The sequence below is a fragment of the Musa acuminata genome, chromosome BXJ1-10 (genome assembly GCF_036884655.1).
Source record: "Musa acuminata AAA Group cultivar baxijiao chromosome BXJ1-10, Cavendish_Baxijiao_AAA, whole genome shotgun sequence".
In the NCBI taxonomy this organism is placed as follows: domain Eukaryota; kingdom Viridiplantae; phylum Streptophyta; class Magnoliopsida; order Zingiberales; family Musaceae; genus Musa; species Musa acuminata.
The window spans coordinates 27,629,911-27,643,401 of record NC_088336.1 but is presented as its reverse complement, the minus strand read 5'-3'; the positions used below and the strand labels follow the sequence as shown (position 1 = coordinate 27,643,401).

At 40.0% G+C, this 13,491-nt stretch overlaps 2 protein-coding genes and 1 long non-coding RNA gene across 3 annotated transcripts; all 3 read right to left on the bottom strand.

Annotated features, from left to right (window-relative positions):
* Positions 1-15: 15 nt before the first annotated feature.
* Positions 16-802, bottom strand: LOC108951581 (uncharacterized). The gene is made up of 2 exons (XR_001976076.2): positions 284-802; positions 16-120 (listed from the first exon to the last, which is right to left on the bottom strand). It is a non-coding gene; the product is annotated as an uncharacterized LOC108951581 (long non-coding RNA).
* A 913-nt stretch (positions 803-1,715) lies between these two features.
* Positions 1,716-5,138, bottom strand: LOC135595906 (alanine--glyoxylate aminotransferase 2 homolog 1, mitochondrial-like). Its single transcript, XM_065087387.1, has 9 exons — positions 4,818-5,138; positions 4,236-4,466; positions 3,719-3,889; positions 3,472-3,615; positions 3,169-3,348; positions 2,723-2,948; positions 2,276-2,386; positions 2,068-2,154; positions 1,716-1,978 (listed from the first exon to the last, which is right to left on the bottom strand). The coding sequence occupies exons 1-9, from the start codon at positions 5,025-5,027 to the stop codon at positions 1,935-1,937; spliced, it is 1,404 nt and encodes a 467-aa protein (XP_064943459.1). The 5' UTR covers positions 5,028-5,138; the 3' UTR covers positions 1,716-1,934.
* An 882-nt stretch (positions 5,139-6,020) lies between these two features.
* LOC135595905 (probable inactive receptor kinase At5g10020) lies at positions 6,021-12,972 on the bottom strand. The gene is made up of 3 exons (XM_065087386.1): positions 11,754-12,972; positions 8,966-10,621; positions 6,021-6,999 (listed from the first exon to the last, which is right to left on the bottom strand). The coding sequence occupies exons 1-3, from the start codon at positions 12,685-12,687 to the stop codon at positions 6,419-6,421; spliced, it is 3,171 nt and encodes a 1,056-aa protein (XP_064943458.1). The 5' UTR covers positions 12,688-12,972; the 3' UTR covers positions 6,021-6,418.
* Positions 12,973-13,491: the final 519 nt, after the last annotated feature.

The following is a 13,491-nucleotide window of genomic DNA, read 5'->3' as shown; positions in this document are numbered from 1 at the left end:
TATATGCTTTCTACCTGAGGAAAAGTCGCCACGACAATTTAACGCTGAGATGTCGCTGATACAATTCCGGCAAACACTAATCTTGCTGTGACGATCGAGAAGATGAAGTGTTCTGAAACCCTAATAACAGCAAGGACATACGACACAACTTAATTCCGTATACAGAGGAACCTTTTGAATCCAGAGATTGATGAAACAGATTAAAGCGCTCCATCATGCAATCAGATTGATGGTCCGCCACAAAGAACAGAAAGATAAATCCATCATCGTCAAGCTTGTTTACCAGATCATCCACGAAGAAGAAGGCCTCGCGGCACTTAGAAATCTCGTCGATTCTTTCAAGAATCGTTCTCGGAGACGACGACAACGAAACCGAGCGATGCAGGAAACCATGATCGATCTAAGACAAGGGCGGACATGGTCAATCGAAACCTCCCCTCTCGATGCTTCGATCGAGGAAAAGCGTCGCCTCCCTCCATTTAGCGTCTCCAGCAACGTGGGGAAGGGCGGGGGGGAAAACTAAAGAGAAAAGGAAGAAAACACCAAAGGGTACGATAAATCGCCCGTGTTCTTACCGGAGGCCAGCCAGCTCAATCGGAGTGCCAAAAAAATTTTTTTTGTCGTCAAAACCTTCAAATTCCGTATTCTTAGAATCAGCTGCGGTGACCAGAACTATTAGACGTTACGTGGAGGCTCCGGCTAAATAGAAGATTAAATAGAATGGGATACGATCACTCTCGGTTAGCATACCGAATAAAAGTCAGCTCTCAAAGTCCCCCAAAAAAATTATTTTGGTGTCCAAACCGTCAAATTTTGCGTTCTTATATTCACCTCTGGTGACGGGAACCTATCAAATACACCAGTGAGTGGACTTGAGCTATTAATCATTGATTCACGATGGATTCTGTGCGTGTGTGTGTATATATATATATATATATATATATATATATATATATATATATATATATACTCACTATTCCGATAAAAAAGAGCTTTTCAAAACATAAATCGTAGCCTTATTGGCTAACTAATGACCCATCAATCAAATCTATATCTTTTGTGAGAATTGCCATGAAATCTTCTAACCATAGATCGTGGCATTCTGTGTATGATCCAGTGGCAGTTAAACTGAAATGATGGTGAGTCCCAGTGTTCGCCTGTGAGAGAAAAGTTTTGAATTCAATTACTCTTTTTCATTTACAATCAAATTGATTGGTTCTTCCTGTTTATATAAAAATAAACTTTTATTATCTTTTCAATTATATGCAATTAGATTCTTTTTCTTTTATAATTTAAATGCGACTCCTTAGACTACTAAGATTGCATGAGTCGTACTTCCTCTGTGATATATATATATATACAAATATTGTTTTATATTAAGTGGTCCTCTACAACATTAATACATACTTATTATTGCAGTCAACATGGGAATATATTATTAATATATTCTCAGCTAAATAAATGGTTTTGTTTGCGATCTTTTTTATAGTTAAATCTTTTTTAATGTTGATGTTAGAGAATAATTCTTTTGCACCAACCAGCGGACTCGTAGGTGGGGAAAGATCTAAACGATACAATAGGGACTGGCAGAAGATGAAAAATATCAGCTAATTTAACTGAAAGATTTTAATTGTTTATCACAAGATTCGGGGAACAAATTTGGCTTTCTCCACTTACCTTTTGGCCCCCCCCCCCCCCCCAAAAAAAAACTTGCAGAAGGTGAAAACAGAGAAAATAATTGAACAAGAACATGTCCTAATTGAGACAATTTTTTTGACAAGCTCAATTGACATTTCCTCAGCTTTCTTTTTCCTCAATTTGGAGAAGAAACTACATTAGCATCAACCACTAGGAAGTGTCTCAAGTGATTTACCAGATTTGTTGCTGAGCAATGGAAGCCCTTTATTTTGCCTTCCTGATCAAATCGACAGGCTTCACAAGCGCGAAATGGCATAGTCAAGTGCGTCGACCAAGAAATCTGAATTATCAGTGACACCAATTAATCCATGAATTATATGGTCATACGAAAGGGTTAATGACCTGCTAATTAAGGAGCAATGAGAGTACCTGCATCCTGTTTGGTGAAGCACATCGGCGGCTTTATTCTAAAAACATTACCATGAAGACCTCCTTTCCCAACCAGAACTCCCAGATCTGTATACAAGAAGGATTAAGTTTTTTGATAGCAACCGGGAGGATAAAATTTGCACAATGGAGATTTGTTCTACTTGAAACAGAAGAGAATATAAGAGAGCCTACTGAGCCAGAATCATACCCTTAAGCTTCTCAAACAAGACTGCTGCCTCTGCCTTGGCAGGTGTCTTGTCCTTATCGGATACAAGTTCTACTCCCAACATCAATCCCCTGCCTCTGACATCTCCAATAACTGAAAAGCAGCAAGTGATAAATGAGAAGATAAAACATTCTCTGAAGTCTGAACAATGCACTGTACAGACAATCCTTTTTTCTGTGTTCTAGGTAACAAGATACTGAATAACTGTGTCATAGAAATCAAAGATCAAAACATTAACTCATGATTGTCCTAGGTAACTTTTGATACAAGGCTCTAATTAGCTTTTTTAATATAGTGCATATTAGGAAATCATTAAGTAGAAAAAAGACAAACAGCATCAGTTTTAGTCTAGATATATCAAAACATAACATGGAAAAACAGAATATTCTGAGTTCGAAAGCAGAAATTTGAAAGGCATCGAAATTTAACTGTCATGCTTTTGCTGAAGCGTTCTCAGCCGATCTATCAATTGGAAACCAACATCGGCGCAATGTGCTTGACGCTTTTCCTTGTCCAGAACCTTGAGCACAGCTAGTCCACCAGCAGAACATACCGGATTTCCGCCAAAAGTGTTGAATTGGATTCTTTTGGACATCACACTTGCTATTTCAGGAGTTGTGACAACTGCTCCTAGTGGTAGGCCATTGCCAATACCCTGTGAAAATCATCAAACAGAAAAGAACCAAGTTCTCTGATTCTTTATGCAAAAGTGTCGATGCCATATTAGGCGAAGTCTTTTAGAACCAATTGTATGCATTATACTTGATGAATTTGTTACTACCACAGAAAATACTGTTTGTTAGAGGAGGGAGTGATGTAAATTGTTCGCTTCAAGGGAAAAAAGAACAACAATGTATGTGAGAAAAATCTTTTACCTTTGCCATTGTGACAATGTCGGGAATGACACCCTGCGTCTCAAATCCCCAATAATGGCTTCCTGTCCTGCCAAATCCGCTCTGAACCTCATCTGCTATGCAGACTCCACCAGACTTCCGAACGATATCATATACCAACTTTAGGTACCCTGGTGCCAATTCAACAGCACCTCCAACTCCCTACAAACATTTGGAAGCGAAAAATGTTAAGTTCCAAGTTGCTGGAATAAAGAATAAGGAGCATCCTTGAGGAATAAAAGAATTACAACTTTCCAGCCACTCTGCAAACTGAGCAACCCTGACCTGAAAAGTTTCTGCAATAAAGCCTGCGACATTTCCAGAAGTACCATAGTTAATATGGTCTTCGACTTCTTTTGCATAACGAGCTGCATCAGAGCCAAATGCTCCTCGATAAGGGTCAGGGTTCATAACATGATGAATCTCACCCTGTAAAGTTTTGTGCGAAACGAATGGGTCTTCAGGCACACATGCATGTGAGAGAGAGAGAGAGAGAGCATATCATTTAGAAAATCTTTTTAAAAGAGCCAACCTGAGGAATTGGGTATTTCCAAGTATGCAAAGCTGTCAGTCCTATTGTACCAGCACTTCCACCATGGTATGCATTTCTCAAGGCAATCATGCCTAGATTCCCAGTATACATTCGAGCCATCAACATTGCTAATTCATTTGCTTCAGTCCCTGAATTGACGAAATACACAACCTGCATTTCTCCTCAAAATAAACGAATATTAGCATATAGAAACAAGAGTGTACAGACCATTGTCTTACTTTCATTGTCGGTAGCCAATTCTTTGGGTTATTACAAATCCACATGATCGACATGCAAGATCATAAAAGTTCAGACCATGTTAATTACATGTAATTAAAATGTTTACAGAAGTAAGCACTATTAAGTACCAGCCAATTATATCAATTTTAAATAGCATCTGAGCAACCATTGCTTTTCATAGCCATTCCTACATGAAAAAATAGTCATCTTCTGCTAATGCTACATACATAGATTAGCTAGCAGTTGAATATAATCTAAAAGAGTTGGCATAAAGTACCTTAAGGTTGCCTGGCATTTTCGAAGCTAGAGCTTCAGCAAACTCAACAATGGCATGATGCAAATAAATGGTGGTGGTGTGCTGGAGTAACTGTGACTGCTCCACCACCGCGTTCACCACATCAGGATGACAATGCCCGCAAGATACCGTGACTATGCCGGCGAAGGCATCAAGATAACGTTTTCCGGTCTCGTCATAAAGATACTGCATTTTCCCTTCCACAATATTCAGCTGAAAAGGAAAAAAACAATCCTTTAGGTTTGGCAAATAAATTTCATCTGTTAATACAAGACAGCTGAAGATATGCAGAAATTCTAAGCGGAGCCAAAAAAAAGGAGAAAGCAAAAGATCCAAAAGAAATATATTTATACTAAAAGAATGGCAAATGAAGCAGATTAAGATGGTGAACAATCATTATGCGTTGAGGGAGACATGCGGGCCACATTTGTATGATTCGAGATGTAATCTCACTGAAAACTAAGAAACTAGTCGGGATCTGAAGCGCATCGAGGCAAAAATGGGATCCTAACAAGAACCCAAATCGAATGCTACGACGGCAGAGAGATCGGGACAAGAAATTACTGGCTTCTGGTAGTAATAGAACAGCGATGGTCCAAGAAACTTCTTCCGCTTCTCGAGGACCTCATCGGCCAGCATCCCCTTGTACGGCCGCGGCTGGTGGTCGAAGGGGGGCAGTGACGGCGACGCGGAGGAGAGGCCGCGGCGGAGAAGCTCGCGGAGCTGCGCCTCCGATCGGAGGCCGCTCCGCCACAGATTGCGCCGGAGGAACATCGACGACGAGAAGGGGAATACGAATTAGGGTTAGTGCGGAGACGGCGAGGAGGAAGCGGTGGACCCTCGCACTTCCCCCTCCCCTCGTCTGCTACTAATTGGCGCCATATCAAAGGCAATGCACATGGGAGGGTTCAAGAGGAGCGAGATCACAATTTTGTACCCTGGAACAACCCGCTTTATGATTGGAGGATAGCAAGGAGGTCCCACATGGAATCGCGATGGACGGAGGCCGACAGGTGCGAATACTCTGGCTCGTATAAAAAGATTTGCTGATGAGCTGGAGATTCGGCAAGTGGGACCTTCCCACGTCAGAGGCGGCGCTTGGGTCATATGATTAGCTGCATCGAGGGAACAGCTTTTTGTAGGAGTAGATTATGTACACATGTGAGACAAGTAGAAGGGAACTCTTATCACGTCGTGATAGAAGATGAGTGCGGCTCACACGGAAAAGACGGGGATGATTGGAGTTAAATTATTATTTAGTAACACAACTAATACAAGTGGGGCAATTTATTATTATTATTATTATTATTATTATTATTATTATTATTATTATTATTATTATTATTATTATTATTATTATTCTAAAACCACGTCAGTTGTTTTTAATTCAATTTTTAAAAGCATAAAAATCAATTTTATTCTTATAAAATATGTAAACTAATTCAGATCAATTCAATTCAAATTCAATTTTCTCCTCGTTTGTCTTCTTTAATTCCTCTTCCTTTTTTTCTTTTTTATATCTCTTCATTATAAGTTAATTAAAATTGCCCTCGTGATACTTACAATTGAATTGAAATACATTCATGCATAGAATATATTTAAAAATATATTAAAATTTATACAAAAATAATCTTAAATTCATCGTAAAATGAAAAACTTAGTAGTTATCCGACTGGTGTACACTATAACTCATGTCGGCTGTTATCAAGAACTATCAACAACAAGATTATAAATAGTATTTATATTAAAGAAGATAAGGCCATCAGCTACGATCCAAATAATCCTGCCAAACAATTATATATTCAAGAAAATCCCACATCATAATTAGAAATATTAACTACAAACAAATAAACTCCAAGGTAGCAAGCAAAATAGATGAGATAGTCAAGGGATGAAAGATGCTACACATCCTGCCTGACACAAGTTGTTCAGAAACAGGGACCCCAAGAAATGGGGGAGCATAAAAATTAGTACAAAGAAAGATGAGGTTTTCCAACTCAATCGACCACACTCTTACGGCTATCAAATCAACCAATGGCTGAAACTGGTTACACTAAATTGGACAGAAACCTTGATTTTGCAAGGCCTGGGAGCCCAAAGAAAAAAAATATTGGGGGAAAAATGATTCCAGTTACATGTACAAGGGAAGGAAAAGAAAAAGAATCTCACATTGTTATGGCACAGAGATCTTGAAAGACGGTCCTAATGTTAGGCCTCTCGTTTACAGAGAGAATGCACCTAAGTGATACAGCAAGCAGTTCATCCATCACCCTTGGACATTCCTCCAAGCCTGTGATATCTCTATCGAAGCAGTCCGTTCCCCTCCCCTCTCTGTTGCACATCTGAACCCAATCTGTCAGATCAACTGCACCTGTCTGGCCCGAGATAATATCACCAGCACTTCTTCGGGTTAGCAGCTCCATTAGTATCACCCCAAATGCATACACATCAGCCTTAAATGACGGGAATGGCTTGCTCGCACTTTGTAGCTCAGGTGCCCGGTACCCAAGTGCTCCCAAGTTTAATATATGCTCGGCGGTCCCACCTTGTGTTGTGAGACGATGGAGGCTGTAATCTGTCAATCGAGCGGTGAGGTCTGGGCCAGTCAAGAGGATATTTGTCGGTTTTAGGCTTCCATGAGCCAAGCCCTTCTCATTATGGAGGTAATACAAAGACCGAGAAACATCAATAGCAATTTTTAGCCTTTGGCTTACTGAGAGGCGGGAGTACCTTCTAGGTGTTGATTCTACAGAACAACACAGTTGAACCAAAGAATAAGATACTCACACACCAAAGAACAACTAAGTTATGAATGACAAGTCCTAGTATGTACATAAATCATGTGTAGCTATGTTAACAAGCAATGCAGCACAAAACAGAGTGGTTATTCTTCTAAAACCAAAAAAATTCAAACAAAAAAAAGCTGAAAAGTGAAAAGGCCAAACAGCAAGGCACAAGACGGAAAATTAATAGTAATGGAAATAAAACAAAACAGAAGATAGCCCCTAAAAGAGGGTACCAAGATGAGGTATAGACCTATCTAAGGAGGGAGTGGTGGGTTATGCTTCATGAAACAAAAACAGAAAAGAAATAATGATTGATTTCTGAACCACAGACATTTACACATCTTGGGAGGAGATGAGGATCATACCAAGATGCATAAAACTTTCATCTGTATAAACATAGCAAAATCAAGGGCTATGGGTATTGCAAGATATCTTACTCACATTTGTAGGTACTAGATGCCTTCTGCTGCTAAGAATATTGAGAATTTAGAATTCACTATTCAGTTTTTCGAGATCTACCTTCATAGCAAATGAATCATCAATTACATTATCTAAACTAGAACAGTGACTAGATGAATATATTAAATGAAAAAAAAGTCTTAAGTAAGAAGAATGCAATTAGCAAATCTTTTAGGTTGCCACATATTGCGGGACCCCCCCAAAAAAAAAATCCCATCAGGGATTTTATATACAATATGGGACAGATACTTGAAACAGATGATGTACATAACTAGGACAAGAATTGTGATTCAAAGATGCAAAAACTAGACAAGCCATCGTGGGATCCTTCACAGGCTATATAGACTCAAGACTTCATATAGCCTAAAGAATTCAGTTGGAAGTTTGTAAGAAGCAACTGAAAAATACCATCCCTCGTGATTTATTAGCAGTTCCTCGGCAGGCTCAGACTTCATAATTAATTTCTACATCCTGATTATGGCTGTTCTGACAACTCCATATCAAATTATTTGTTTCCACACCACATTTTGTCCCAAGTTTGTCTATAATACACCATCTCACATGTTGTATTTACTCAATAGACAATATCTTCAGTCTAATTTGTCCTTTTAGTTCTTTCATATTCAACAACTTGCAGCAACCATGTTGCTGAAAAGAACTAAAAAGAAAGCAAGACCATGTTGTGATCAAACAAAAAAGAACTTTTCATTATTGAGTCCCTTTTCAAGTCTAATCTAAACAATTTCTTCTTATCCTTCTACTCAACTGCCACTTAACAGAATCTGGCAGGCATGTGCTCCTGGAAAATGGACTATATAGACTTTTGATTAATTTCACTTAATATGAGACTTGAATCAGATCAAGTAGCATTAAGCCATCTATAAATTTCATTTATAATGTGACTTGAATTGGATCAAGTAGCATTGACATTTTTCATACAATGAACAAATCTACTTAACCTATGGTATGCAGTTAAGAACTCGACAGAATCAGTAGGCATTTTTGGAACTTTGGGTCATCACTAATTAAGACTTCACCAGCAAAATTCACCAATTATATGTCATCTAAAACGCTGCTTTCCTTGTAGAAGCACATTTACAATGAAGGTTTCAATCTTAATTTCTTTAGAAATTTATAGTAAATTAGAATGTATTGCTTTACACCTATTTGGCCACAAGTACCCAGTTATGGGCTATTTTGATATAAATAGTGTTGATGTAACTTTGCAAAATCATTTAGTGGTCCCATTTACAGAAGCAATAAGATACTTGGATATTGATAAAACATAAACTAACTTCAAGATTTTGATATGGTAAAAGGTTGACATGAAATTGAAGGGGAAGTTCATAGGGAGAGTCAAAGAAGCAACAGGATTACCAGAGAACCAAAGAAGACATGTAGCAATCTAGTAATTGTATCAATATCAGGAAAGCAGCTGAAATGGGATCAAGTTACAGAAAGTCTTACCATAGAGATAAAGTGCCAGACTATCTCCATTAACATAATCAGAAATAATCAATCTCTCTTGCTCCCTTGGGCCCCAATAATAGGCCCTCCAAGGGATGATATTAGGATGTTTGATGGTTCCAATTCTCTTTGCTTCCTTAGCAAATTCTTTTTTGATTTTGACAAGGCCAACTCTTAACCACTTCACAGTCAAAATGTGACCACTATCAAGGGTTGCTTTATAGGAAGTCCCGTGGCTGCTTCTACCAAGAACTTCTGCAGGGGCACGAGATAATTCTTCGGCTGTGAAAATCAAAGAGTTGTCCAGGAAAAAAAGTTCTCCAGCCAGTCGGTCTGGTGAATAGACATCCAACATCACTGATTGCTCAGATACACCCAAATCAATTAAATGAGGCGAAGAGCCTAATGGTGACCCTGGAGAAGATCTCTCTCCTGTGGTACAGGTCGCAGGATGATTCTGTAGCACATTATTTACCGTAGATTCTGTCCTGTGATCAGAATAACCACATTCGACAGCTTCTGTTAATAACTCCTTGTGTGCAGACACTGATCTGGTAGCTGATGTTAAGAGATGATCATTCGAGAAACTCATCGAATTGATCACAGGAGTATCTTTTGAAGATTTAAATATCTTACGACGACCAAATCTCCCAAGTTTTACTTCCATTCCAGTTGCCTGATCTCTAAATCGATTCTTTCCACAAAGTTCTTGGGTCCTTATCACATATAATGCCATTAATGCAAACAAAATTAACATGACAGCACCAATAGAGCCAACAATAGATGCAATTCGAACACTATACTTCATATGATGATGACTATCACCGCCTTCACCGTTACTTCCTGAAGACATGCCGTTGGGAGAAACCAGTAAATTATTTCCTGGATAAAATGCGGTGCTTGGGAACCTCTGCAGAGTTTCTGGTATAGTGCCTGATAGATCATTGTAGGAAACATTGAAAACATTCAGACCTGACTGAGGCATGTCAGGTATTCTACCCCTAAAATGATTCATCGATAGGTCAAGTATTTCCAAAGTGCCAAGCTTGCTTAGCTCACTGGGCAACTCTCCAGATAAGGTATTGTTTCGAAGAATGAGCAACTTAAGTCTTTGCATGTTACCAATTTCTGGAGGCAATGGACCAATTAATAAGTTATTAGATAAATCAAGACTCTCCAGATGACTATAAGAAGGAAGAACAAGTGATTCGGTTGAATGTGAACTTTGAAGTGGAATAATTCCAGAAAATTGGTTCCCTGAAAGATTCAAGCTAATTAAGGTTAAGGATGTGAAAAGTCCTGGCAGAACTGGTCCTGAAAGTCTGTTTAGACTGAGATCAATTATGGATAACTCAGGATAATTTCCTAAGGTAGAAGGAAGAGAGCCAACCAAAGAATTATTTCGAAGTCTTATGGATGTCAGGTTCTGAAGTTGAGATGCCTCAGGATAGTTCCCAGACAATGAATTTGAGCTTAAATCAATAATTGCCAATGTAGGTTCCCAGCTCTGCATCACAGATAGACCACCAGAGATATTGTTATTACTAAAATCCACTGATATGCATACCCCTATGCTTGAAGGCAATAAACCTGATAGCATATTCGAGGACAGATTTAGAAACTTCAAGGATGTAGAGGTGATATCCCTAACATTACCTGCAAAAAAGATAAACATGTTAATCAGCTGATCTTGGAATAACAAACTGGAGCAGTGTGTAAAAAATGTTTACTAAAACAAAGAAAACCATTTCAGTTGATAATTGTAAATACAAAAGTTAGCATTTGCACCATAAAGGAAAAGAATTAAAACCATCCTCCGCATTCCTGCCATTTGATTTTTGTACATTCCCCAACCACAACCAAATGTGCATCTTACCACGTTGGTTTTTAATTGTTTCTTTCATTCCCCAAAGCAGGGTCTGAATTACATGTGATAATCGACAAACAATAATTGCATGGGGAATCTGGGTCAAATCTACAGCCCATGGGCATATCAAAGGCCCAAAATAATAATATCAAGTGACATACATCACCCTCTAACCATACCTTATCCTTTAAGCCCTTTTGTTCCCCCATCTCGCTTCACTTTGGTCATTGTAGATTTTATTTTATTTTTTTCTTCTTGGACTATGGCCCACATCACCCTCTAACCATATCTTATCCTTCCCAAGTCATGTATTTTTCTTGACATGGCAATAATTGCCGAATTATTAAATAACTTGGCCTGTATTACATTGGACTTAAAGGACTCAATATCTAGGTTCTCATAGACCGATCCACGATCCAATATAGTTCAACAAACCCTATATAATTCAGGAAAGAGAACCTCGCTCCAAACATAGAAATAGGTCTTACAGTAGGACTCCTTTAATTTTAACTGTATTGCTGTTGTTTGCACCATGTTAAACCAAATGAAGCAAAATACTGCTACAGAAAATACTAAAGAAACAATATCTCCACTTAAACAACCTTTTTTCTCTAAATGCAATATATATTAAGACGGCATAACAAAGACCATTCACTTTCATTTGGATGCAAGAATGTGATCTTCCAAAAGGGTTTTTCCCTTCCCTATATGGTAAATTACCTTAAAGAGTAGTTAGTGACATTTTTTCCCTAAGAAATTTACCATCTCTACTAGTACTATCCAGTAACAGAGGTCTATCAGAAGCAACGGTTGTGCAAGTAAACAAAAGGCAGATTGTGGAGACGCTCAAGCAAGACTCTGATTATTCTACTAAGTTTCTCAAGTGCTCTTAATAGTTGCAACAGATCATAGCATATTTACCTGTAAAACCATTTCCACTGAGGTCAAGTTCTGATAAGTGCAGGGTACTGGCAAGCAGAGCTCCCGGTACAGATCCATGCAGCTTATTAGCAACAGCCCGGAAAACTCTTAAGCTGAACACCGAGTCAAAAGACGGAAGTTCCCCACTCAGTTGATTGTTGCTGACATCCAAAGACTCCAAATTCTTGAACACTGGTATAGCATCATTCGAAAAGAAGCCGCCGCTGAGCTTGTTATTACTCAAGTTCAAGTACTTGACCGTATTCCCCAAGCCCGTGAGGTTCTCCGCATCAACAAGGAGGTTCCCGGTGAAGTCATTACTACTCAGATCGACATAGTCTATGTTCCTGAGCTCCGAAAGCAGCGTCCCGATGTCTCCCCACAGGCCATTGGATCTCAAATCCAGCACCCTGAGCTGCTGAAGATTCCGGATCCCGGCGGGAAACCCTTGCGACAAGTTATTCCAAGAAAAATTGAGGTAAGTCAACCCCCAAAGCTCAGTGATCCGGCCGGGAATGGGCCCGTAGAACTGGTTAGCCGAGAGATCCAAGCGCCGCAGCGAGGACACGCCGCCGAGGCCGGGCACGAGGCGGCCGGTCAAGGCATTGCCGGCGAGGCTGAGGTTCTGGAGGCGAGCAAGCGGGGCGAGGGTAGAGAACTTGAGGTCACCGACGAGGCCGAGGCGGGCGAGGTCGACGGCCACGACGCCGCCGGCGGCGTCACAGGCGACGCCGTACCACGATCCGCAGACGGCGGATCCCGCCCCGGGCTGGTTCCAGGATCCGAACACGCGGCCGGAGGGGTCGGAGGAGATGCCCTTCTTGAACTCGATGAGGGCCCTGGCCTCCTCCTCGTCCGCGACGACGACGGCGGAGAAGAAGAAGAAGAAGAAGAGGGAGAGCAGGAGGAGGGCGTCGCGGATGTACGGATCCATCTACTGGGGTATTCTCCTCTGAGGCGAGGGCTGGGCTTCAGGGAGCGGTGGAGGAAACCCTAGTCATGGAGGAAACCCTTTTGAGGAAGGAAGAGAGGAAGAGAAGTGCGTGTGAGAGAGAGAAAGGGACAGAGAGGAGTTGGGGAGGTGGCTTCAACATGTAAATTGGGTTAATTAATATTATTATGGTGAGGTGAGGAGAAGACAGAGAAAGGAAGAATAAGCAGAGCAAACAGACTGTAAAGGACTTATAATAAAACCAAATAGAACAGAAGACTTACACACCACACCCCCACATGATGGATGGGGGGATGTGTTCCTTCTCACTCTCTCTCACTTTCCATCTTTCTTCTTCTTTTTTATATCAACTCATAAACAAATGCCATTTTGCTCCCACTCTCTCTCTCTCACACACACACACACACACATTTATTATGATTTCCAATTTAAGGGAAATTGGGAGTGATGGCCAATGACCTGTCATGATCAAAGTTTGGGAGGTGAGTCACCAAATTACTATTTTGCATGTTTATGGAAAGAAAGATTTTGGGAACAATTGATGGGTGAGAATGACAGCAAATGTGATTTTGATTCTGATGCGATTAGGTGAGGTACTAAATCAGTGGTACTACTTTGGTGGCTTGCAAGAGATGTAATGTTTGCAAGCTAAGCATGAGATGTGTTGTGGTTGGAGCCAATGGGTTGGGCTGGTCTTGTCAAAGCAAGCTTTAGACTTGATTAGATGTGTATTATACTTTCATGTGATCTTCACTTTTTATATGCACACTCAAAATCATGAGGAGA